General features: G+C 44.1%; 1 protein-coding gene across 1 annotated transcript; it reads left to right on the top strand.

Moving 5' to 3' along the window:
* Positions 1-17,108: 17,108 nt before the first annotated feature.
* On the top strand, positions 17,109-21,840 carry PROCR (protein C receptor). The gene is made up of 4 exons (XM_047771241.1): positions 17,109-17,410; positions 19,999-20,250; positions 20,622-20,900; positions 21,142-21,840. Exons 1-4 carry the CDS (start codon positions 17,332-17,334, stop codon positions 21,258-21,260), a joined length of 729 nt encoding a protein of 242 aa, XP_047627197.1. The 5' UTR covers positions 17,109-17,331; the 3' UTR covers positions 21,261-21,840.
* Positions 21,841-23,859: the final 2,019 nt, after the last annotated feature.

Genomic DNA, 23,859 nt, shown 5'->3' with positions numbered 1-23,859 from the left:
TGATGTTTAGTAGACTTAACCCTGGATTTGAAGGGAGACTTCATTCTTTTCTTTTTGATGAAAAAGACAGATGGAAGTGGCAGCTTAATTCCTTGAGCTGGAATGCAGACTTGTTTGGTCCCCTTTGGACCAGCATCCTTGAAAACAGCCTTCAAATTAATACCTTGAAATGCTATCAGTAGATATAAGAATTAAAACCCTAACATAACCCAGAGAGCTTAAGGTAGCACAGAGTAGAGGTTAAGCGTGGGCCTTGGAGTTATCTGGTGGTGCAATGGATTACTGATCAGGTGTTATCGCTGCTGTGATGTATTTCTGGTCCTGGCCCAGGAACTTCCACATGCTGCAGGCATGAGCCAAAAAAAGGAAAAAAAAGTGTGGGCCTTAGATTGAGAAGACCTGAGTTAGAATACTAGCTCCATCACTTGTCAGGAGTGTGGTCTGACTAGCTTTTCTTCTGGGTATTATTTTACTCATTTGTAAAATAGGAATAATATTAGTATTTGCCTAATAGGATTACGAGGATTCAGTGAGCATGTCACACTGCCTGATAGAATAGAAACACAAAAAATTTTACGATGCTTTTGGCAACTCCTCTGGGAAGTGCCAGATGGAAGGGAAAGGAGACAGCAGTATACTGGGACTCAGGTAACAACACAGGGGCATAGTATTAAATTCCTGTGACTACTGTAACAAAGTATAATTACCACAAACTTGGTGGCTTAAAGCAACAGAAATGTATCCTAACACAGTTCTAGAGGCTAGAGGCCTGATATTAGTTTCACTGAGCCAAAATCAAGATATTATCAGGGTGCCCTCCCCCTGGAGCCTCTGAGGAAGAATCTGCTCCTTGCTGCTCCAGCTTCTCCTGGGGAAGAGACAGTTGCTGGCGTTCCTTGGCCTGTGGCCCTATCACTCCAATCTCTGCCTCAGTGTTCTTACCACCTCCTTTTCTGTTGGTATGTGTCATACTTCTCCCTCTACTCTCCCAGAAGGACATTATGACTGCAGTTGGGGCCACCTAGATAATACAGTATGATCTCCCATCTCAGGGTCCTTAACTTGAGAGTTCCCACTGTGGCTCAGCAGGTTAAGAACCCAGTATAGTGTCTGTGAAGATGTGGGTTCAATCCCTGGAATCACTCAGTGGGTTAAGGATCCAGCATTGCTGCAAGCTTCTGTGGCTGTGGCGTAGGCCAGCAGCTGCAGTTCTGCTTTGACCCCTAGGCTGGGAACTTCCATATTCTACAGGTACAGCTGTAAAAGTAAAATAAAATAATTAAAATAAATAAATACCCTTAACTTAATCACATCAGCAAAGACCCTCTTTCCAAACAGAGTATACTTATAGATTTCAAAGACTAGGATCTAATTATGTTTAGGGGACCCTTTTTTTTTTCTCTCTTTTTGGTCATGCCTGCAGCATGCAGAAGTTCCCCGGCCAGGGATCAAGTCTGTGCCATAGCAGTGACCCAAGCCACTGCAGTGACAGTGCCAAATACTTAACCTGCTGCCCCACAAGAGAACTCCTAGGGGACCATTTTTTAGCCTACCACAGGTACTAGGATTTTTCAGATATGGACCATTCCAAGTTATGAAACTCACCCAGCCCTAATTGTCCTTCTCCATAGAAGTCCTGTAGCTTATCTTTTTATCTCCATTCAAAACTCTAGTGTGGGAATTCCCGTCGTGGCGCAGTGGTTAACGAATCCGACTAGGAACCATGAGGTTGCGGGTTCGGTCCCTGCCCTTGCTCAGTGGGTTAACGATCCGGCGTTGCCGTGAGCTATGGTGTAGGTTGCAGGCGTGGCTCGGATCCCGCGTTGCTGTGGCTCTGGCGTAGGTCAGTGGCTACAGCTCCGATTGGACCCCTAGCCTGGGAACCTCCATATGCCGCGGGAGCGGCCCAAGAAATAGCAAAAAGACAAAAAAAAAAAAAAAAAACTCTAGTGTGGATTAAGTGGTTACATGGAGGGTGGGGGACAGGTTGCCTGGGTTTGGTAATGATAGATCTCTTTTTATGAGAAAAGTTGACAAACTCATAATTTGTTTTCTTTTTCTAGCCTGATGAAAACATGCATTTCCACATTGTCATAATACAAATACAATCGTGACCTATTTTCACAATTTTTATGGTTGATTTTATTGTTTCTCATGAAAAAAAACTTTAAAAAAAAAACCTTCTGGAAAGCATTAGTTCTCTCTCTTCTTGGCTTTACTTCTCACTCTTTGATGATCATATTAGATTTTAGAAGGTTATAGAACACCAGAGAAGTGTCAATCTTGAATGTTTACTTGTGAAGACACTCAGAGTAAGTTGCCTAACCTCTCTGAAACTTAATTTCCTGATTCAAAATCTGGAAATGGAAAATGCCATAAAGGATTTCTGGGGATTAAATGAGATAGTGGTGAAAATTCTAGCACAGTGACTAGAACATATCAATTTCTTAATAAATATTCCCTTCCCTAACCCCATTCTTTTTTTTTAATGCGGGTTTATTAATTAGTTCTGTTTATTGAGCATCTGCCCCTAATAATCCCAGGTGTTATAGGCAATATTTTCTGCCCTAAAAGATCTTGAAGCACAGTGCCAAGCATACATTGAAGATCACAAAGTAGCCAAGCCACAGACCTTTCCCTTGACACGCTCGCAATCTTTGACAGAAAGACCTCTTTTGGAGAATATTTGGAATCACAGAGTGTTCAAGTCTTCCTGTGGGTGTTTGGAGGACACGCAGAGTGTATCAGTATCCAAGGTAGGTCTTCTTGGGCTCTGTGTTGAGAGTAACAAGCCATGGACTCATGGTCAGAAGCCATTGGTTCTAGTACTGGTTTAGTCACAGTCTCTGTGTGATCTCAAGAAGCCGTGTTCTGTTTTGGGGATTCAGTTTCCACATCTGGAAAATGAAAGAATGAGACTACCTCTCAGCACACAAAAAAATATTAACAGATTCATAGAGAGTTATTGCAAAAAAAAAAAAATCAGACAACAGGAGTACCTGTTGTGACTCAGCAGATGAAGAACCTGACATAGTGTCCCTGAAGATGCAGGTTCCATCCCTGGCCTCACTCAGCAGGTTAAGGATCTGGTGTTGCCATGAGCTGTGATGCAGGTCACAGACGCAGCTCAGATCCCACATTGCTGTGGCATAGGCCTGCAGCTGCAGCTGCAGTTCCCCAAGCTGAGAACTTCCATTCATTTGCCACAGGTACAGCCCTAAAAAGCAAAAAAAAAAAAAAAAATTGATTATTGCCAACTGAATAATAAATAAGAAGGAGGGAAGGGGGAAGAGAGGGAGGAGAAGGAGGAGAGGAGAAGGAGGAGGAGAAGAAAGGAAAAAAGAATGAAGAGGGAGAGAAGACCAAAATATATTGATAACAGCAAGCATTTAGATAGCATTTGCTGTGTCCCAGACACTGTTCTTAGTACTGTACATGTAACACCATTAGACCTCACCATGTTACCAAGCAGGACCTGGCGTGGCCTTCCCAGAATGGACCTCTACTCATGTCTGCTACCTGCCTTTTTATCTACAGAAAATCTTTAGTCAAAGAATCAAGTTAATCAGAGAAGTGAGAAAACAGAGAAAAAGGAATTCAAGTGAGACAATAATAATAGTTTAGCCATTCTTGTTGGTCAAGGGCCTTTAGTTTTTCCTCAAGGATTACAGATAATATTCTAAGCCATGTCCTTTGAGCTGTATCAGATGCTGAAGCCCTCACCAGGTGCAAGAAGTCAACTATATGCTGCTTATAAGCATGCATATCCTAGACCTGTTGGAACCAGAAGCTCGATGGTGCTGATTCCCAATTACCTCATCAGCAACCAATCAGGAAAATGTCTATGAACTTAATGACACCTGGATCCTCAAACACTATAAGACTCCTCACTACCCCCTCTGAGCAGAGGCATAGTCTTTGAGGCACCATCCTGCTGTGTTCCCCTCTTTGCCTGGCAATTAAAGCTATTTTTTCTGTTTCTTCCAACACTGTGTCTGAGTTTCTATTCAGCATTGGTGTACAGAAGCAGCCCATATTTTGGCAGCAAATTTTGGTGGCTCGTCTGGGATCCCCTTGTGGGCACATGGCCCTGTAGGGCCCCTTGGTTCAATCAGCCACCTAGAGTGTCCCTTCCTGCCAGCCATCTCTGGGAAGGCAGAAGGCTAGGGAATTTCTCTGGAATCAGATCACCAGGGACCCCCTGCCACAGGGCTGTGCCTCAATCACACCTGGCCTACTGTCATGGTTTGGCTGCGGAACTCCAAAGCCAAACGGAGAATGGCAAAAGGCTGCCGTAGCAGCTGCCTGAGGCCCCTTTTGCTCTGAAGACAACTTTCCTTTTGTCTGCTCTGGCCCGGACCTCCACTCTGAGAAAACATCAACTTTGGAGGACAGAAAGAGGGCATTTGGAGAGTCTCGACCCAGCCCTGCCAGCCACCTTTCAGTGAGTTGCCCCTGGAGTGCGCACAAAGGCCTTTTGATCTTGTCCATTTGAGGAACTTTCCCTGAAGGGGGAAATTCCATTTGGGGAACTTCGGTTCCAATTTGGGGAACTCACAGTATGGAGGGAAGCTCCATCTGGGGAGCCCTGGCTCCAAGGACGTGCCTTCTAGACAAGGATCCAAGGCGAGAGGAAACTCAGAAGTCACATTTGGGGCAGTTTTTCTGCCATTTGGGGCAGAGAGAGAAGGTCTCTCTGCCACTTGGTCTTTTATAACTTACAGCTGACGAGACTTTTGGTTTTAGTTTGGCCCTGGCCGTTTTGTTTATGTGCACAAGTATCCAGTACTGATTCTTGAGCTAAAATGGGAAGTGCTTTCTCTAGAGAGCCACTTGAGAGTCCCTTGGGAAAAATTAAAAAAAACAAAACAAAAAAACAAACAAACAAAAAACTGGTCTATTGCTATAAACCTATGAATAAGAAAGGAAAATGATTTAATCCCATGTGGTCACAATATTCTTTAGGCTCTGGAGAAAATTAGCTGTGATGAAACTCTTTTCAAATTCCAAAACTGGCTCTTGTCATATGTGCAGTTGGAGAAGTTGGCTTGATTAAAAAAAAAACTTTTTTTCAGAATTCTGATCCTGTGAGAACAAAAATATGCCTAGGAGAAAACTCGAAGTTAACTCTTACCATGTCCTTGAAGTACAAACACAGCCCACTTTGCCTGAGACTTTGGCCTTGGGTTGATTAGTAGAACTTCAATTCAAGAAAAGAAAGAAAAAAATAGGAAGAGGCTTTTTAAAACTTAAGGGATTTCCCATCATGGCGCACTGGTTAACGAACCCGACGAGTATCCACGAGGAGGCCGGGTCGATCCCTGGCCTCGCTCAGTGGGTTAAGGATCTGGCATTGCTGTGAGCTGTGGTGTAAGTTGCAAACGTGGCTCGGATCCGGTGTTGCTTTGGCTGTGGCGTAGGCCGGCAGCTACAGATCATTCGACCCCTAGCCGGGGAACCCTCCACACGCCAGGTGCAGCCATATAAAGACAAAAAAATAAATAAATAAAGCTCAAGTAAGTAAATTTAACTTATTATAACTGTTCTTTTTGGTTTTACATTGGCCAGGTGAATTGCCATGACAGTGGAGTCACGATTCCCTATTTTTTCCTTTTCCATATTGTTTGTTAAGAAGAGAGATCTTTGCTTATAAAATTGTTGGACATGACTCTTTTGTCCTGTAGGAATCAGATTTTGTTCTTTCTGGGTATGTTTGCATTTGTCTTATATGTAAGTATGCCGGCTATGGGAAACTCAAATTCATTTCCTAAATTCAGCCCTTTGAGATGCATCCTCCAGAACTGGACCATTTTCAGGTACAACCAATGTAATGTAAAAAAAAAAAAGATGATTTTTCTTTGTAGTATGGCCTGGCCATAATACTCCCTAGATTAAATTTTAAGATAAAACTATGAGATTTCTGTCTGTCTGGATATATGTATGTCTCAATACGTCTTTGTCTTTGGATTACATTGCTGAGATTAATTTGTAGATGAGCTCTATTTAATTGTTGTTGTTTTTAAGTAAGCGATTGCAAATTAAACGTTTCTAAATACAAGAGAAACTAAGCTAAATGAATTTCAGTTTCACATGATCTGGGAAATATTCAATATTGAATTGATATCTGGTATAAGGGTTAGTTTAAGCTTACTGTTTAAGTTTGTTAATTAATGCAGACATGTCTTTAGAATAATCACATCTGGTACTTTTATTGTACTTAAGTTTACTGAAGATCATTCAACAAGACAATTAACTTGATATGGGATAAAAGGTTTTGAGTGAACACTTTAGGAATAATTATGTTTTAGAAAATTAGTTTTGCAGATTTTTGATATCTTGAAATTTTAGAGTTTCACTAAATAATATGATGAAAATCCATTAAATGTCTAAATAATTTTTAGGATAAAATACTGGACTATTGATTGCTGAACAAATCTAAGTTTACTTTTTGTCGTCTTAGAGGGAAACTAAAGATGTTTGGGTGTATTGAATATGCATGTTGTACCACATTAAAAAAATTATGCTAGGAGATCTCGTTGTGGCGCAGCAGAAATGAATCCGACTAGGAACTGAGGTCTTGGGTTCTGATCCTTGACCTTGCTCAGTAGATTAAGGATCTGGCGTTGCCGTGAGCTGTGGGGTAGGTGGCAGACGCGGCTTGAATCCCGCGTTGCTGTGGCTCTGGTATAGGCCAGCGGCTATAGCTCCTGTTAGACCCCTAGCCTGAGAACCTCCATATGCCGAGGGAGCAGCCCTAGAAAAGGCAAAAAGACAAAAAAAAATTATATTTCCCACTTAAGAAGGGTCTCTGCATCAGACTGGTCTATAGAAAGGACTGCTGACCCCAAAAAACCTGGTGTTAAAAACTGCAAAGAGGTTTAGTAACAACCAATGTCTCACACTGAATAAATGATAGAGCCAAGATTTGTACCTAGTCTATTCTGTACTGCTTCGATGAAATGAATGAGAATTGTATAAATAAAAGGGAAATACAGAATTAAAAAGAGAAGGTCTAATTAACTTTGCAGTGTCCTCATGCTTGGTTTCCTGTGATTCTACATTCAACATTCCCTTTGTTTTTGCTGGAAAGTCAAAGTTTCAATTCCCCAAAGCTGGATGCCAAGGTATTTCAGTCCTCTTTTGACCCACTACTCTTAACTAGCTATAGCAGGGAAATATCTGGGAATTCCTTTTCTAGTATCTAGAGGTCATGTGGCTCAAGCGGATTCTCCCAACTCCCAGAGCAGAGCTTGCAGACTACATACTTTTAGACTGCCAAGAAATAACCAGTTTATTCCTGGGAAATTTCCCATCTGTTACTTTGTAGAAATGCTTGAATTTCCCGTTCCCAGCATGTCCAAAATTTAGAGTACGTCAAAGCACCAGTACACGTTTTTAATGCTCATGTTCCACGTAAACTAGGACCTGTGGCTAAATCTGCCTAGAGAAACCTAGTCATCCTGGTTGTGTTTAGGCAAAAGTAACCACAGAATCAAGAAGTGACCACAGATGGTCTCATAGTCTGGTCAGGCCCAGAGCAAGATTACAATCTTTGCTGTCCTAATTCCTGAAAGTGGTGTCATCCCTCATGCGTAATTCAAAACAAAAATAATCTTAGAGAGTTCCTCAGTGGGTCAAGAAACCGACAGAGTCCATGAGGATATGGGTTCAATACCCTGGCCCCGCTCAGTGGGTTAGGGATCCAGCGTATGCCACAAGCTGCAGTGTAGGTTGCAGATGCAGCTCAGATCCTGCATTGCTATGGCTGTGGCATAGGCCTGCAGCTGCAGCTCCAATTTGACCCCTAGCCTGGGAACCTCCATATGCCACAGGTGTGGCCCAAAAAAGAAAAAAAAAAAAACCCTTATACTATAAAATGAAGGGAGGCAACAGCCAAAAGATGGAAACAATGCAAGCGTCCATCAATGGATGACTAGATAAACAAAATGTGATTAAAAAATACAATGGGGAGTTCCCATCATGGCTCAGCAGAAACAAATCTGACTAGTATCCATGAGGACACAGGTTCGATCGCTGGCCTTGCTCAGTGGGTTAAGGATCGTGGGTTGATGTGAGCTTTGGTGTAGGTCGCAGATGCGGCTTGGATCCCAGGCGAACCTCCACATGCCACAGGTGTAGTCCTAAAAAGACACACACACACACACACACACACACTGAGATATTATTCAGCCTTAAAAAGGAAAGAAATTCTAACACATTTTATAACTTGGATTAAGCTTGAGGACATTGTGCTAAGTGAAATAAACCAGTCACAAGAAAACATTAAGAAAATATTGTATGATACCATTAATAGGAGGTACCTAGAGTAGTCAAATTCATAGAGACAGAAATTCAAAGGATGGTTGCCGGGAGCTGGGAAAAAGACAATGTGTTATCGTTTAATAGATAGTGTTTCAGTTTTGTAAGATGAAAAGAGGTCTGGAGATGGATGGTGGCGATGGTTGTCCAACATGGTGACAGTATTTAATGCCGTTGACCTGTATACTTAAAATGGTTAAGATGGTACATTTTATGTTATATGTGCTTTACCACAATTTTCTAAATTAAAAATGGAAAAAAAAATAAATGGATAGTGGTTCCTGATTTTTTTCCATGGAATCTATTTCATTGCCTTTTTGGAAATACCCAGTTTCTTCCCCCACCAAAAAAAAAAAAAAAAAATTCTTATGGGGGAGGGGTATGTGTCTGCTTTGCTGATGCACGAGCATTTGCTTCCTCTGCCTATTTAATCATACATGATTAGCCCAACGCCACCCCAGACTGAGGGAAGGAAGAGCATAGGGTCCTGTAGGGTTCCCCCCACAGTCTACCAGATCTGTAGGCCCCAAACTCCGATGCTGGAGAGATAGAAAAAAGCCTAGTAGAATGAAAATACTTTTGCAAATATTTATTGAGAGTCTTAAATAGTAACAGTATCTATTAAACTAAACTTAACCAATGTTGAGAAAAACTATCTAGGAGTTCTCGTTGTGGCTTAGTGGTTAGCAAATCTGACTAGGAACCATGAGGTTGCGGGTTCGATCCCTGCCCTTGCTCAGTGGGTTAAGGACCCAGTGTTGCCGTGAGCTGTGGTGTATGTTGCAGACGCGGCTCGGATCCCGAGTTGCTGTGGCTCTGGCGTAGGCTGGCAGCTACAGCTCCGATTCGACCCCTAGCCTGGGAACCTCCATATGTCAAGGGAAGTGACCCACGAAATGGCAAAAAGACAAAAAAAAAAAAAGAGAGAGAGAGATACTCTATCATGCATTGCATTGGATGATTCAATATTGTGAAGATGTCAATTTTCCCCAAAGCCATTAACACGCTAAAGGTAGTACAAACTATAATCCCATCAACTTGAAAAAATGATTCTAAAATTTATGCACAGAAGTTCAATATTCAAAAATAGCCAAGAGACTCTTGAAGAACAAGGTAGAAAGACTTGATCTGCATGATAGGAAGATTATTATAAGTCCATACTAATTGAGATAATGTGGTATTGGTGCAGGGAGAGAAGAATAGGCCATTGAAACAAAAGAAACATTTACTATAAAGCAGAGATGTCACTGCAAATCAGTAAGGAAGAGCAGATTTTCAACAAGTGGTGCTGGGACAATTGGATAGCCACATAAAGGAAACTAATCTTGACCTCTACTTCACACCCTACACCTAGAGATGAAGACAAAACTATAAAGCTTTAGAAAATGAATAGAATATCTTCATGACCCCAGGGTATGGAAAGATTTTTCAAACAAGGCACAAGAAGCATGAACGAATGGAAAAGGTGATAAAGTTGACCATCTTAAAAATTAGGAGTGTCTGTTTATCTAAAGACAAGATAAAGAACATTTGCGTGCTCCGTGTTCAGGAAACAAAGAGGAGCAGATTTGGCTAAGACTGGAATGACAAGGCTGGAAAGATGGACAAGAGCCAAGCTGGAAATAGCAGGGTACCACCACTTGCTGGGCAGGCAGGAGCTGGAATCATTCTGCTTTCAAGGACCTTTCATGTTTCCTAAGTTGGGGTGTGTGAGTGTGCACAGGGGGAAACCCTGAGTAAGATTCCTATCAATTCCATTGCCTCTCCTTCAGGAAATCCTACTTGATGTCTCCCCTCTATTCTCCTCAAAGCCAAGTGCCTTTCTTATCTCTCCCACCTACTGAATACTACGGTGTTCTGTCACTTTCTGACTCATTTGCCCTCTTAGAATGGCCAAATAGTTAAGAAAGCATGTTTGAGATACAACTCACCTGGGTTTGGGTCCCAGCTCTGTCTTACTAGTTGGGGGTCTTCAAGCAGGTCAATTCACTGTTCTGTGCCTCTGTGTCCTCATCTGTAAAATGGGAGTAATAGCTGTGTCTTCATACTTTTTGTAGGGCACTAGTAAGAATGAAGCACAAGTATTCTGCTGGCCTCATACAGAATACGGTGCCCAACACATCGTAAGCTCTTAATATATGTCATCATTATTTTCCCACATCCTACGAGGGAGGTGATCACTGAAGGGACCACATTCCGTTATTATCTGAATTGGGCCTGGTTGGTTTAACTGCCTATCCACGGTAGCTCAGAGGGAGGGAGAGGGCTGGTCCTCTGAAGTCCACCTGGGCACTCTGCCAGGCCCTGGCTCAGCCCAGCTCCTGCGGCCCTGGCAGGCCTCTCCCCGCCCACTGGGGCTGCACTGGCACTGGCCCCTACTCAGCTTCCTGTCTCCCTTATCTTCTCCCAGCATGTGTCTCTGCTGAGCGAAATGCTACCACTTGCTTCCTTCACTTCCCTTTGCTCAACGGGACCCTCATTCTTTAGGCCTCAGTCAAATCTCAGCCACTGGCCCCGTGCCCGCTCTGCGCTGTGGTTTTCTGCCCCTCGGCCACCCAGGCCAGATGCAGCATAAGCTCCGGCTCCAACTGCAACATTTTTTTCTCTCCCCTACCCCCAATCCTGGATATAGAAAGGAAATGGGACTCCTCTAAAGCTGCCCCCGCTTCCCTCCCCGCAATGCTCTCTTTGTTCTCTCTCTACCCAATCCCATACCCATACCCATACCCAGAGTTTAAATCTCTGCTCTGCACGTCTCAGCTCTGACCATGCGCAAGTTAATTACCCTTTCTGTGCTTTAGTTGTCCAATCTGTGACACGGAGACAATGAGTCTGGTGTTATTGGCCCCAGAGGAAGTGAGAAACGCTTGGCACTTAGTACGAATGTTTGACATGTTTTAAATTATATATAGGAGTTCCCGTCGTGGCTCAGTGGTTAACCAACCCGACTAGTAGCCATGAGGACGCAGGTTCAAGCCCTTGGCCTTACTCAGTGGGTTAAGGATCCAGAGTTACTGCGGCTGTGGTGTAGGCCATCGGCTACAGCTCCAATTTGACCCCTAGCCTGGGAACCTCCATATGCCATGGGTGCAGCCCTCAAAAGACAAAAGATTTTTAAAAAATTATATATAACGTAATTATTCAAGCATGTTGGAAGTTATGTGTTCAAAAATTTATTGATGGAGAGTGATCCTCCCCAATTTTTGAGATACTATATGGTGGTTAAATTCATAAATTTGGCATCAAAGACATGTAGGTTCAAGTGATAGCCTTTGCTATAGGACCTTAGGTAAGTCACTTACCCTTTTAAAGCCTGTTTCTTATTAGTAAAATGATGTTAATGAAACACACCTGGTGGGGCTGGCAAATGAATAAAGTGAGATTATGTGTGCAAAGAGCTTAACACTGTTCCTAGCCATGATCCATGTCACCTAGTGTAATCATTGTTGTCTCTGCTATTTAATTTTCAGGGCCCTGGCATGTGAGGAGGGTGCTTGGGAGATAGTTGATACTGTTGCCCTTTCTGTCCATGACAGGTCTTAGCTTGGTAGGAAAGACCCCTCTTTAGTAGCTTTGTGCGTATTGGTGTGGATCCACGACCCAGGCCCTCTACCTGCTTAGATCAAAGACTCACAGCCCTCAATTCCAAATTGGTTCAATCATATGTTTTATCCCCTCCATTCCAAAGTCCGCTTGAAGCCCCCAAGGGAGCAAAAAGGCAAAGCAAAAATGCACAAACTGGAGGACTCACTGTGGCTCAGCTGGTTAAGTACTCGACATAGTGTCCCTGAGGATGCAGGTTTGATCCCTCACCTCGCTCAGTGGGTTAAGGATTGCGTGTTACTGTAAGCTGCAGCATAGGTCACAGATGCAGCTCGGACCTGGTGTTACTGTGTCTGTGGTGTAGGCTGGCAGCGGCAGCTCCAATTCGACCTCTAGTCCAGGAACTTCCATATGCCACAGGTGTGGCCCTAAAAACAAAATAAATAAAATTTTAAAAATGCACAAACTCTCTAGGAATCAGATAAAGCAAAGCAAAACCAAAGCAAAGTGCCACTTTATACCCAACCATCTGACAATGCCAATGGTTGGCAAAGAGATGGATAGAGGGTATTCCTATGCACTGCTGGGCTATAAATTTGCCCAAACATTTTGTAAAGCAGTTTGGCAACATCCAGTAAAACTGAAGATGCGTATATACCCTATGACTCAGCAATTCCACTCCCAGGTTTGCACCCACAAAAACTCTCCCACGTATGAACAAGAAAATGTTTACAAGAACATTCATACCAGCACTCTCTATAATAGCAAAAAAACTGGGGGGGGAATGCATGGAATGGCCCAAAAAATGGATAAATTGTGGTATATTCATAACATTGCATATTACAGAGCAGTGGAAATTAATAGACCTACACATGGCAAAATGGATGAATCATTACTACGTCAGGTGAAAAAAGCAAGTTGCAGAAGAATATGAGCACTTCGATACCACTTAAATGAAGCTCCACTTACGCAAATTACCACTATATATTACTTAGAGGTACATGCGTATGTTGTATAAGTATACAGAAATGTAAGGACATAAAAAATAGTAAATGCTAATTTGTGGTTACTTTGGTGATGGAGCACAGGGGTAAGAGCTGCAACTGGGGAGGAGTACTTCAATTGAAGGGGGGGCTTCAATTATATTGGTAATATTTTATTTCTTAAGCTGAATGGCAGGGGCTTCTATATTTGTAATAAAATTCTCCAAGCGTGAATTAATTCTTTTAATATGGATTATTTCATACTGACTTTTTATAAAATGCAAGACATGGGAATGTAAACTGGTACAACCACTATGGAAAACTGTATGAAGTTTCCTAGAAAACTAAACATAAAACTACCATATGTTCTAGCAATCTCACTGTTGGGCATATATCCAGACAAATCTATAATTCAAAAAGACACATGCACCATTATGTTCACTGCAACACTATTCACAATAGCCAAGACGTGGAAATAACCAAAACGTCCATTGCCAGATGAATGGATTAAGAAGATGTGGTAGATATATTCAATGGAATACTACTCAGCCATAAAAAGAATGAAGAGTTCCCACTGTGGCTCAGCAGTTTAAGAACCTGACATAGTGTCTGTGAGGATGCAGTCTCGATCCATGGCCTCACTCAGTGAGGGAAGGATCCAGTATTGCTGTGAGCTGCAGCATAGGTTGCAGATGTGGCTCAGATCTGGTATTGCTGCGGCTGTGGTGCAGGCCAGCAGCTGCAGCTCCAAATCAACCCCTAGCCTGGGAACATCCATATGCCACAGTGCGGCCATTAAAAGAAAAGAAAAGAAAAGAATGCCATTTGCAGCAACATAGATGCAATCAGAGATTATAATACCAAATGAAGTAAGTCAGAAAGAGAAAGACAAATACCATATGATATCACTTACATGTGGAATCTAAAACATGGCACAAATGAATCTATCTATGAAACAGACTCAACAGACATAGAGAACAGACTTGTTGCCGCCAAGGGGAAAGGAGAGGGAGTGGAATGGACTGGGAGTTTGGGGTTAATAGATGCAAACTATTACATTTAGAATGGGTAAGCAATGAAGTCCTACTGCACAGCACAGGGAACTATATCCAGTCTCCTGGGATAGACAATGATGGAAGATAATATAAGAAAAAGATTGTATACATATGTATGACTATGCCACTTTGCTATATAGCAGAAATTGGCACAACACTGTAAATCAACTATACTTTAATTTAAAAAAAAAAGGCAAGAAAATATAATTAGCAGTGATTTAAGTCTTTCTACTTTTCCTGAGCCCCAGTCTAGGAAAACAAGGTCTTCGTTCTCCTTTGGACTAAACCATTTTGATGAGCTGGAAAAAAACTTTGTTATTTCTATGCTGGATTGCAACAACTGAGAGGTGAGTACAGATGCTTTTAGATGAATTCAGCCCAGAGAATGGGAGCCTGGTATGTGCTCAGGGTTTGCTCCAATTCTACTATGACATCGACTCTCCTGCCAAGAAATATACATATTTTTAAAAAGTTAAGGAGCTCCCCTCGTGGCGCAGAGGAAATGAATCCGACTAGGAACCATGAGGTTGCGGGTTAAATCCCTGGCCTTGCTCAGTGGGTTAAGGATCCGGCATTGCCGTGAGCTATGCTATAGGTCAAAGACGTGGCTCGGATCTGACGTTGCTGTGGCTCTGACATAGGTTGGCAGCAACACCTCCAATTAGACCCCTAGCCTGGGAACCTCCATATGCTGTGAGTGTGGCCCTGAAAACACACATACACACACAAAAAAAGTTAAGGCGTTCCCATTGTGGCGCAGTGGAAATGAATCCGACTAGGAAACATGAGGTTGTAGGTTCCATCCCTGGCCTCACTCAGTGGGTCAAGGATCCGGTGTTGCCTTGAGCTGTGGTGTAGGTCGCAGACATGGCTCGGATCTGATGTGGCTGTAGCTGTGGTGTACGCTGGCAACTGTAGCTCCAATTGGACCCCTAGCCTGGGAACCTCCATATGCTGTGGGTGTGGCCCTAAAAAGCAAAAAAAAAAAAAAAGGTTAAAATCCCCCTTCAGCCCTTTATCTAATTCTGTTCTCCAGAGGTAATCTCTATTAATGGTAGAAGGTAATTCCTGGAAGGAATTTTTGCAATGTATATGCAAATTCATAGATACACATATGTAGCTTTTTTAAATATAAGAATGGAATTATAAATGGATTACTTGGAAAGAAGTAAAAAGTTGAAACTAAAAACAGATGGAGTTGTACTGTATGTATACTTCCATACTTCCTTTTTTCATTTATCAGTGTCTCATGTTAACACATCAGCTCATAATGATCTGCCACCTTCTTCTATCACAATTTGTTACCTAAATTTTATTTTATTTTATTTTATTTTTTTATTTTTTTGTCTTTTTGCTATTTTGTGGGCCGCTTTCGCGGCATATGGAGGTTCCCAGGCTAGGGGTCGAATCGGAGCTATAGCTGCCAGCCTATGCCAGAGCCATAGCAACGCAGGATCCGAGCCTCATCTGCAAACTACACCACAGCTCACGGCAATGCCAGATGGTTAACCCACTGAGCAAGGGCAGGGATCGAACCCGCAACCTCATCATTCCTAGTTGGATTTGTTACCTAAATTTTAATTTTTAATTCAACAATAGATAGATGATCACATTCTAAATGCAAAATTTTCAAACAATAAAGATGATAAAAATTCTTCACAAAATGGAGAAAGCTTTTCACAAAATTTCCACCCCTAACACACACACACACACACACACACACACACACACACACACACTCTTAATCTCAGGCAGACAAATCACTACTATATTTGATGTACATCCTTCCAGATTCATTTACTCTCATAATGACAACATGTTTTTCATGTGTGTAGTTGACACATGAATGTTTCTAAACTGTACACAGTGTTCTGTATTTTACTCTTAGAGGTTTATGCATATCATAACTATCTCAGTTATCCATTAGCCGATACTTATTATTTTGATATTATTTATTAAAGTCACTCTCTCCAACTATGATACTCTATACTCTGAAATAACACATAGTTGTTAAAAAAAAAACCCTCCCTGCCCAATGCCCACTCTGTTTTCATCATATTAGCACAACCTAAAATTATATTTATTCATTTGCAAGTTTATTGTCTGAATATCTCATCAGAATGTATGCTCCATGAGGGTGGAAGCTGCCCATCTTATTTGCTACTGTGCCTAGAACCTCCATATGCCACAGGTGCAGCCCCCCCAAAAAAAGAAATACATTTTACACTGCTATCTCTTATCCATCATAGAAACATACATGCACAAAAGCAAAACACACCCACACAACTGAACAAATGTTTCACAAAATAACTCTTACCCTTACACGGTGATATGCTGAATTTTTTTTTTTTTTAGTCTTTTGTCTTTTTAGGGCCGCACCCCCTGCATATGGAGGTTCCCAGGCTAGGGGTCTAATCAGAGCTGTAGCTGCCAGCCTATGCCACAGCCACAGCAACGCCAGATTCGAGCTGCATCTGTGACCTACACCATAGCTTGTGGCAGCTCTGGATCCTTAACCCACTGAGCGAGGCCAGGGATCGAACCCACAACCTTATGGTTCCTAGTTGGATTCATTTCCACTGTGCCACGACAGGAACTCCTACACCAAAAATTTTTATATTGTCTATTTCATTCAAAGAAAAAGCCCTGCTAAGTATGACCGGCTTAATTATTTTCATTGCCCACTAATAGATTGTGACCTCAGTTTGAAAAATATTGTTTTAAGTAACCAATCCTTTACTGAGAATTAGAGTATTCATAATTCTCTCCTGTTACAAACAATGCTGCATGAAGCTGCTTTATACTCATTGTGTGATTATTTCTGAGAGCAAGATCCCAGATTGTATAATCACTGTTTACTTAAAATTCTGATAAAATATAGCCAGCATGCTGGAAAACTGAATTCTGATCCCAGATCTGTCACCGCCACGAGGCATAAACTTTAGGCAATTCTTTGCATTGCTCTGAGTCTCAGTTTCCCCATCAGGAACCTGCTGTTCTCAACATCCTAGAATCCACTTTGAGTGCAGATGCCCCACCCCCTGACTCAGAGAGGGCAGGACTTTACTCAGGCCTTTCTCCCCCTTTTCCGCTCCCTGTTCCTCGGAAGCAGCCCAGGGAAAAGGGAAAAGGCAAGTCTGGGCTGGAGAGCGTGATGCAGGGCGGGGCAGAGGGAGGGCAGGAGGGAGGCCGGCCCCCTAGTAGGAAATGAGACAGGGTAGGAATAACACTTTATAAGCCCGTCGCCCTCTTTCTCCTCCCATGCCCTGGCCACCTTCCAGCCTCCTCCGTCCAGCCTCCTCCCCTCCCAGACACTCCTCACTTCTTTTCCCTCTAGGCTGCAGTCAGCCGCCAGCCAGAGCCCCCCCCACCCCGACCCTCCGCCGGCCAGAACCAGGAGCCCAGGTGTGGTGGAGAACTTCAGCTACAGGATGTTGACAACATTGCTGCCACTGCTGCCTCTGCTGTTCCTGCCCGGCTGGGCCCTCTGTAGCCAGAAAGTCTCAGATGGTGAGTCAGGGGCACATCTCTTGCCCCAGGATGGTTCTGGAGACCCTCAGCCTGTCTGGGTCCATGGGCAAGACCAAAGGAGAGCTCGTCCCACAGGATCTGTGTCTGTAGCCTCTCTAAAGGGCAGGCAGGGGCCTGGGGACTGATTTGTGTCCCAAAGTCAAGGTGAGGACGTATAGTTGGGTTCCTGGGAAGGGGAAGATGGAGGAGGTTGGGGGAAAACAAGACTGAAAAAACGGGAGAGGGGCTGGTAGAAAGGGTGAGGGAATTAGCCGTGGGGAGAGACGGGAGATGGGCTGAAGTCTGGAGAGAGATCTGAGGGTAATGCTGGATGGAGGTAAGTTTAGAGAAGATGGCAAGAGACTTGGAGAAGAGAGGAAGGAATGGGAGACCTGGGGAAACTGGGGCTGAGATACGTAAGGCAGAAGGAGGGAAGAAAAGGTAGGGCAGCTGGTGAAGGGAAACTGGGGAGAAATACAAACAGCAGTCAATGGGAGAACTCATGGGGGACAGGGCAACCCGAAGTGGGTCCATTTAAGCAGAGAAGGGGAGTTATTGTCATGCACTGTAACTGCACAGGGGCCTCCTCCTCTCCCACAATCTCTGTAGCTTTAGTCTCCCCCTCGAGAGGGAGCAAATAACTGGTATTCAGTGAGTGCCCACTACAGTTAATGCATGTATCGACTAATTTAACTCCCACAAAATCTTTACAAAGTGGGAATATTATCACCATTTTACAGAGGAGGAGACTGGGGCCCAGAGCAGTTAGAACCCTTGTCTGGGGTTACCCAGATAGATATACTTATTCACATCTGCAGACACAGAGTGCAACTTCTCAGATGCAAATATGGACAGGACACACACACACCCCCCCCCCACCGTGAGACACACAGATTTATAATCCAGATTATAAATCCTCAAACATTCTCTGGGCACCAACTCTGTGCCAGGCCCTTAGTGGGTGTAGGAGGCAGAGCTAACCAGACATGATTCCATAGCCTAAAGGAAGCCAGTGTAGCCTGTGTGTTTGGAGACAGAATCTGGGATCACTGAAACAGACTGGGTGTCTGGGAGGGTAAAGCGGAGAAGCACTAGGAAAACTTCTCCTAGGAGAGGGCAACAGAGCTGGGTCTTAAAACATGAATAGACATTTGCCAGGAGGAAGAGCAACCCTGCTGTGCTATTCACCCGTCAGCCAAAAGGCAGTGAGTGTGATGGACTCCAAGTACTAAGCGCAGGGAAGAGACCCAAAAAAGGCAGGTGGGGCCCAGTATCCAGCAGCCTTGTATGCCGGGCTAAAGGCTTTGGACTTGATTCTATGGACAGATATCCAATGGGGAGGCAGTAGAGCTGAGTGGTTAAGCGTGCTGGAATCAGACTGCTCGCATTCTAACCTTGGCTCTGCTAGTCCACTTTTCTGTATGGACTGGGGTTAATAATGGTAGCTGCTACATCAAGTTAATAGGAGGAAGGCAAAAATAAGATAATAATACAGGTAAAGTCAGTGCCCAAGTTGTAATAAGTACTTCACAGCTATTATTATTATTAGATAGGAGAGTATGTCCCTGAAGGATATTAAGCAGAAGAAAGGCATAATCTTATTTCTGGGCCAGGCAGAGGTTAGAGGAGAAGACATGAAACTAAACGATGAGTGGAGGGGGATGAGGAAGGAACATACTGCTCCAGTCCAGATAAGAACCAATGAGGACTGAAGTAGGACAGTGGCAGAAGAGACAAAAGAGGTGATGGGGAGTTCCTGTGCGGCTCAGTGGTTAACCAACCTGACTAGTATCCATGAGGATGTGGGTTCAATCCCTGGCCTTGCTCAGTGGGTTAAGGATCTGGCATTGCCGTGAGCTGTGGTGTAGGTCTCAGATGCGGATTGGATCCCATGTTGCTGTGGCTGTGGTGGAAGCAGGCACCTGCAGCTCCAATTCGAACTTTAGCCTGGGAACCTCCACATGCCCACATGCAGGCCTAAAAAGAAAAAAGAAAAGAAAAGAAGAATAGGAGATGGAACTGGGACTTCAATGCAGGTCAGGACTTTTTTTTTTTTTTTTGTCTTGCCTTTTTAGGGCCTCATCTGCAACATATGGAGGTTCCCACCCTAGGGGTAGAACTGGAGCAGCAGCTGCTGGCCTATGCCACAGCCACAACAACAGAGGATTCATGTTGGTGTCTGCAGACCCACTGAGGGAGCCTGGGGATCAAACCTGCCTCCTCATGGATGCTAATCAGATTCATTTCCACTGAGCCACAATAAGAACTCCCAGGATTTGTTAACCAGCCAGAAATGGAGGGAAGAAGGGATAAGAAAGAAAGGAGATCAGAGTGGCCCTTCCACCGACTGTCTGGGTTTCCCTGGGGCAGGTGACTTCTGCATTTCTGGCCTCATTTTCCTCAACTGTAAAACAAAGATAATGACCTGCTTCTTGCCCTCCTGGCACGGTTAGAGATTGTCAAATGGGAGGAAGAGTGGGAGGGCAGTTTGTCATGAAGCGTTAAGAAGGAGGGCGGTTATTATCTCGGGTTACACGCGGACCCCTCCCACGCCCTCCTGTGCCCAACGCGCTGACTCCTGCCCACAGGCCCGCAGGACCTCCGCATGCTCCAGGTCTCCTACTTCCGCAGCCCCTCGCAAGTGTGGTACCAGGGGAACGCGACGCTGGGGGGTATTCTGACCCACGTGCTGGAAGGTCCAGGCCACAATGTCACAATCCAACAGCTGCAGCCCTTGCAAGAGCCGGAGAGCTGGGAACTCACAAAGATCAGCCTGGAGGCTTACCTGAAGGAGTTCCAGGGTCTGGTGCAGGTGGTGCACCAAGAGCGGGGCTTGGCCTGTGAGTGGCATGTGCAGGGGCGGGGCTGGTGGGGGCGGGTCCCTGGAGGTGGGAGGCGTGGCCTATGGGCAGCACCTGAGGTGGGCAGGGCAGCAGGCCTTTGGAGGAGACCTGGCTCCAGTAGACTGGTGTCCTGGATGAGCGTGGGCTTTTTGCTGTGATGATTGCTGGGTGGGAGCTTGAGGCTGGAGAGGAGTGTCTGTCCCTCTTCCTGCTGGCATGACCTCGAGGTAGCCCCTATTGGGAAGCCCTGTCCCCTATCCACCCTGGTACCCTGAAATTTCACTCCCCCCCTCCTGGGGTGAGGGATATGCCCCCACATCAGGCACCCTTTCCACACAGTCCTCTGATTCTGAATCCACCACCAACAGTTCCTCTCATCGTTCGCTGCTTGCTGGGCTGTGAGCTGCCTCCTGAGGGGTCCAGAGCCCGAGTCTTCTTTGAAGTGGCTGTGAATGGGAGCTCCTTCATGAGTTTCCAGCCAGAGATGGCCTCATGGATGGCAAGGCCTCAGGCGGCCTCCAAAGTGGTCACCTACATCGTGGAGCAGCTCAACAAGTACAATCGTACTCGGTACGAACTGCAGGAATTTCTGCAGGACACCTGTGTGCAGTACGTGCAGAAACACATCACCACGCACAACTTGAAAGGTATGATGGGATCTGGGACAGGCCTGTGTGTTGAGTGGGTTCCAGGCAAATGGATGGACCTGAAAGATGGATACCCTGAGTAAGAGGAGGCCCCAGGATGGCGGTTTGGGACAGAGTACACACACCAAACTTGTGTGAACCAGCTCCCATCCTTTGGGGAAGAAATCCCTCAGGATTTGACTCAAACCAAGGACTCCTTGGGTATGTGTCCTTCAAGCTAACTTTCTTTTATGTTCTGCAGGAAGCCAAACAGCCCGCTCCTACACGCCACTGGTCCTGGGCATCCTGGTGGGCTGTTTCATCATCGCAGGAGTGGCTCTATGCATCTTCCTGTATGTAGGTGGACGGCGGCGATGTTAATTACTCACTGGCTCCCTCTGGAAAAGGGCTACACGGATGGGGGTCTGGCAAGGGAAGATCTCAGCTCACTGCCAAACCACAGCAATTTCCCCATCTAGGACATTATATTCTAGAAGACTTGGGGTGGCAGTTCATTTCTTCTCCAAGATGTGCCCACCAAGAATTTGAGGGAGGGGAGAAGAGGAGCCTAGGTAAACAGGGTACTTGGTTTGCTAAGAACCTAAGAACTTACATGTTTTGCTGAATTGGTCTGAGAAGTGAATGCATCTCCATATTCGTGGAAAATAGAGGATGGAGTTGGGGCAATGGGGCTGGTCCATGGCCCATCTACCAAAGACAGAAACACCTGAGGCCTTCAAAAGACCTAGCCAAATAAAACAAGTCTTCCACAACCCAAGTAACCAATATTCAGCGCCCCCAGGTATGTCAGACTTAGGTCGGGACACTGGTACAATAAAGGTAGAATTAACCAGAGAAATGATCGAAGGGTAAAATCCAAGTAACATGGGAGCAAGGAGCTGTTCATCAATCATTAATAATATTATTAAAATTACAATGTTATTAAAATATAAATTCCTTACTTATGTATATGGCGTTATTATTTCCTCTACTTTGCAAAACTTCTGGGAAAGTAGCCTGTACCCTTTGTTCTACTTCCTTATCTCCCACTTACTCTTTAACCCACTGCAACCTGACTTCTTCTCTATAAACTGTTCTAAGATCATCAGTAACCTCTAATTGTGAAACCTTTGTCTACCATGATATCTACATTTCACCTGATGGACTAGGACTCATTTTACCCTAACCTCTGAGATAGCATACCTCAAAAACTTTTTAAATTTTTTATTGAAGTGCAGTTGATTTACAGTGTTGTATTAGTTTCTGGTGTGCAGTAAAGTGATTCAGTTATATGTATATTCTCTTCCATATTCTTCTCCATTATGGTTTATTACAGGATATTGTACATAGTTCTATGTTTTGGTTTGGTTTGGTTTGGTTTTGCTTCTTAGGGCCACACTTGTGGTATATGGAAGTTCCCAGGCTAAGGGTCTAATCGGAGCTGCAGCTGCTGGCCTATACCACAGCCACAGCAACGAGGGATCCCAGTTACATCTGCAACCTACGCCACAGTTCATGGCAACCCCTGATCCTTAACCCACTGAGCGAGGCCAGGGATCAAACCCATGTCCTCATGGATACTGGTCGGGTCCGTTAACCAGTGAGCCACAATGGAAACTCCACGGACCTTATTTTGTTGTTGTTGTCTTTTTGCCATTTCTTGGGCCACTCCCATGGCATATGGAGGTTCCCAGGCTAGGGGTCTAATCGGAGCTGTAGCCACTGGCCTACGCCAGAGCCACAGCAACTCGGGATCCGAGCCGCGTCTGCAAACTACATCACAGCTCACAGCAACGCCAGATCGTTAACCCACTGAGCAAGGGCAGGGACCGAACCCGCAACCTCATGGTTCCTAGTCGGATTCGTTAACCACTGCACCATGATGGGAACTCCATGGACCTTATTTTTTTAATCTATTTTATATATAGTAATTTGTATCTGCTAATCCCAAGCTCCTAATTTATCTCTCTGCTTTTCCCCTCTGGTAACTATATATATTTTTTCTATATCTGTGAGTCCATTCCTGTTTTGTAAATAAGTTCATTTGTATCATATTTTAGATTCCACTGTAAGTGGTATCATGTGGTATATGTCTTTCTCTTTCTTATTTCGTATTTCTAATTTTTAAAAATGGTTCTGGCCACTTGTCAATCCTTTTGCCTATGTCATCTTACTCAACTCACCTTTGAAATGTTGGTTTTCTTAGAATTCCATTTTTTGGCTCCTTATGTCCCCCTTTAAAATATACCCTTTCCAGTGACCTACTAACTTCCACAACTTCAAATACCATTCATGTGTGGTGGTTTCTATGAGGAAGCAATGTCACGGCATCTTTGAGAGCATGTGATTTGTCAACAAACAGACGAGTTTTACTTCTTTGAGCCAGGTATTTAACGTCTTCAATAAACAAAAGCTATAATAAAATGCACCAAAAGGGTATAACAAAAACAATACCTACCTCATGAGGCATTATGAGGATTAAATAAGATAAGATACGTTTATTCAATAAGTATAGCACTTGCTGCTGACTTCCAGATCCTCTCATCTGCCTCGATACCTGAAAAATCATCTCTACCTTAATATGGCACAGACATTTCAGAGTCATATTCAAAATCTTTCCCAACCTGTTCTCTCTCTTCTGTTGTTTACTCTCAATTCAGCAGAATTACTATCAAACCATATCAATGTGGAGACCTCTTTGTGAACCTTTATTCACTCCCTCTTCATCCCCGCCTACAAAATACAATATCTATAGAATCCATTCCTGTCTTTCCACTCCCTTGCTTTTATTCAAAATATCACAAGTCATCTCTTTCTCTGTGGTAGGCATAGAGGTGTGCCACCTGGTTCTGCCTTCACGGAAAGAGTAGCTGTTCAACTACAGGGAGTGTAGTCAGCACATAGCTTCCAGCTACTTCAGTTCCTTCAGTGTTGGCCTCATCCACAGAGAACAGCCCTGCACAAGGCCATGCCCATCCTG

The sequence above is a fragment of the Phacochoerus africanus genome, chromosome 3 (assembly GCF_016906955.1).
Source record: "Phacochoerus africanus isolate WHEZ1 chromosome 3, ROS_Pafr_v1, whole genome shotgun sequence".
Lineage (NCBI taxonomy): Eukaryota > Metazoa > Chordata > Mammalia > Artiodactyla > Suidae > Phacochoerus > Phacochoerus africanus.
Note: the sequence above shows the minus strand (reverse complement) of the source record. Positions and strands in the feature narration are given on the sequence as shown.